Here is a 2,500-nt window from a genome sequence, read left to right as displayed (position 1 = left end):
TTCTCCGGTGTCGTAGTGGATAGAGCACGTACCATATTGGCTCCGGCCTTCATTGCAGTGGTCGCGGGTTCAAATCCGACCCGTGGACCTTTACTGCAGGTCATCCCCCCCTCTCTCCCTCTCTCTGTCTGTCTCCCAATTTCAACTCTGCACTATCTAATAAAGCTTGAAAATGCCCCAAAAAACCCAAACAAGACACAGACAGACATTACATCAAATGCTTGTGAAATAGCCCGTTTTATGGAGGTTATTTTAGGCCTTTACTTTCATTGTAAACCAATATTTTTCTTTTAAGAAATGTTGTTTACTTGTGTTGAGACAATTCTGTGGAATTAGTAGTTCTTAAACCACAAAACCAACCTTTTTTCGTGCTTTGAATTGACAAATGTCATCTTTTAACACATACTAGAGATCGCCTCTGCTCTATTCCCGGGATATGAAATTAAAATTTTCTGAATTGATTAAGGTTATTCCTTTAATTAAACAAAACACTACTGCAAGAAATAGGAAGGACAGCCAGACTTTTCTGTATAAAGTGTGAAGCAGTGCAATGCCCCCTTGTGGCCAACAGTGTCACTACAGAAGTGATATTCAGTTCTCTACTACTGTATAGTACTACTGGTTGGGTATCATATCACTGCAGTTGGGAATGGGCAAAGATGGGAATACTTTAAGATTTAGGAAAATAGCAATTATGGCTAGATAATGGGCGCTCCGGTGGTGTAGTGGATAGAGCGCGTACCATATTGGCTCCGGCCTTCGTTGCAGTGGTCGCGGGTTCAAATCTGACCCGTGGACCTTTACTGCAGGTCATCCCCCCTGTCTGTCTCCCCATTTCAACTCTGTACTATCTAATAAAGCTTGAAAATGCCACAAAAAAAAAGTTACTCAGAGCCAGCCCTACTTTTCTCTATCTCTCTCACTCTCTCTCTCCACCTGTGTTTCCCTTTAATTCAGGCCAGGAGGCATTGAAATAGAAACTGAACTTTGTAAAAACTGAGTTGAACCCCAAATTTCTTTTCAGATGTCAACCGTACCTTCCAGCTATAAGTTGTCAAAGCTCAGAGCGAATTGGAATCAGAAGAAAAAATAAAAACAAAACACAAAATAATTCTTCAAATTGTCTTTATTGCTAAGCTGTTGAAGTCCATGTATCCTATATATTAAAATAATAAAAATGTATCTGATGCTACATTTAAAGTTGTATTCCTTTAGGACTAGAGTGACAATAGCTATGGCCACAACAACATTAACAACAGCGTGCACACGATTACTACGGTATACGATTATGGACAGTGAACTGATTTACAGAATTTACAAGACAATCTTTCATATTGTTTCACATGTCGTGAGCGAATACACTTTTTAAAATTTTGGCTTTTTAACTCCTACCACAGCTCTGGAAAAAAAATAATGAAGAGACCACTCCAAATGTTCAGCGTCTCTCGTTTGACTATTTACAGGCATATGTTTGAGTAAGATGAACATTTTGGTTTTATTCTATAAACTACTGACAACATTTCTACCAAATTCCCCCCCAAAAAATATTCTCATTAAAGAGTATTTCCATTAAGTAATGTAGAGATGAAGATTGAAGAAAAATGGTAAATGGTAAATGGACTTGACTTATATAGCGCTTTTTAGCCGATTTTCTCAGCCCCAAAGCGCTTTACATTTCTTACCACATTCACCCATTCATAAAAATCCAGAGTGGTCTACTATATTTTTCCAGAGCTGTATTTTAGCAAAACGATTATTACATATTTATACAATCATTCATAAGGCTAACAATAACCAAAATACCACACAAACTGTCTGTTCCCATGGATACCCGCCCTATACAGTTATGATACCATGATATATTTTCATTCAAATATGTGTCTCGCTCCGGCAGCAGATTTGTATATTTCCGGACTCAAACTTGCCGCCTCTGCAGTCTCTTGATGCTGGTGCTTTATCACTAGATGGTGATTTCAACTCTAGGCCCAAATCTGCAGGAGAGAAGAGGGAAGAAATATACGAGTAAAAATGGAAAACAATCACTTTTTAAAGGTGCTCTGAGGAACTTTCATCTTTTGTTAATTCTAGCGCCCCCTTTGGACAAAAGCGGTTGTGTTTTTTTACCACGCCAGCTGTTGTTCCTGGATGAGCGTATACCCTGATGGTCTCGTTTGCTGTTACATGTCATTTATGATCATCAGAGTGAAAAATGAGACTAAGAAATATTTCAGAAATATTCAAAAGTTCCTCGTAGCACCTTTAAAAACAAATTTGGAGAACATTAAACCCCCCCAGTATTTAGACTGACCCGTAGTGTGTATAAACATAATGCTTTTTTTTCTAAAGAAGTCAGAATAAAGGCCTATTGTGTGCTGGAGGGATATCATAGTATATTTATGTTAGAAACTATATTGCACAATGTCTATTTTGTGTGTCTGTTTTTTAAATGTCCTTGAAGGCCACCGTAGCTTTTGTACAATGAAAATAAAGGTTGCGTTCC

The 2,500-nt window shown here is 38.1% G+C and overlaps 1 protein-coding gene across 1 annotated transcript in view; it reads right to left on the bottom strand.

Moving 5' to 3' along the window:
- Positions 1 to 1,979: 1,979 nt before the first annotated feature.
- Positions 1,980 to 2,500, bottom strand: part of LOC307251796 (guanine nucleotide-binding protein subunit beta-5b-like) — a gene marked incomplete at both ends in the record, with an annotated part of 17,623 nt that continues 17,102 nt past the window's right edge. The window contains one exon of the mRNA XM_080029212.1: positions 1,980 to 1,991. Within this exon, the coding sequence (XP_079885338.1) occupies positions 1,980 to 1,991 (12 nt within the window). The remainder of the gene's footprint in view (positions 1,992 to 2,500) is intronic.

Source organism: Ammodytes marinus, assembly GCF_949987685.1.
Source record: "Ammodytes marinus genome assembly, chromosome: 1".
Taxonomy (NCBI): Eukaryota; Metazoa; Chordata; class Actinopteri; order Uranoscopiformes; family Ammodytidae; genus Ammodytes; species Ammodytes marinus.
This window is presented reverse-complemented; position numbering and strand designations above follow the sequence as displayed.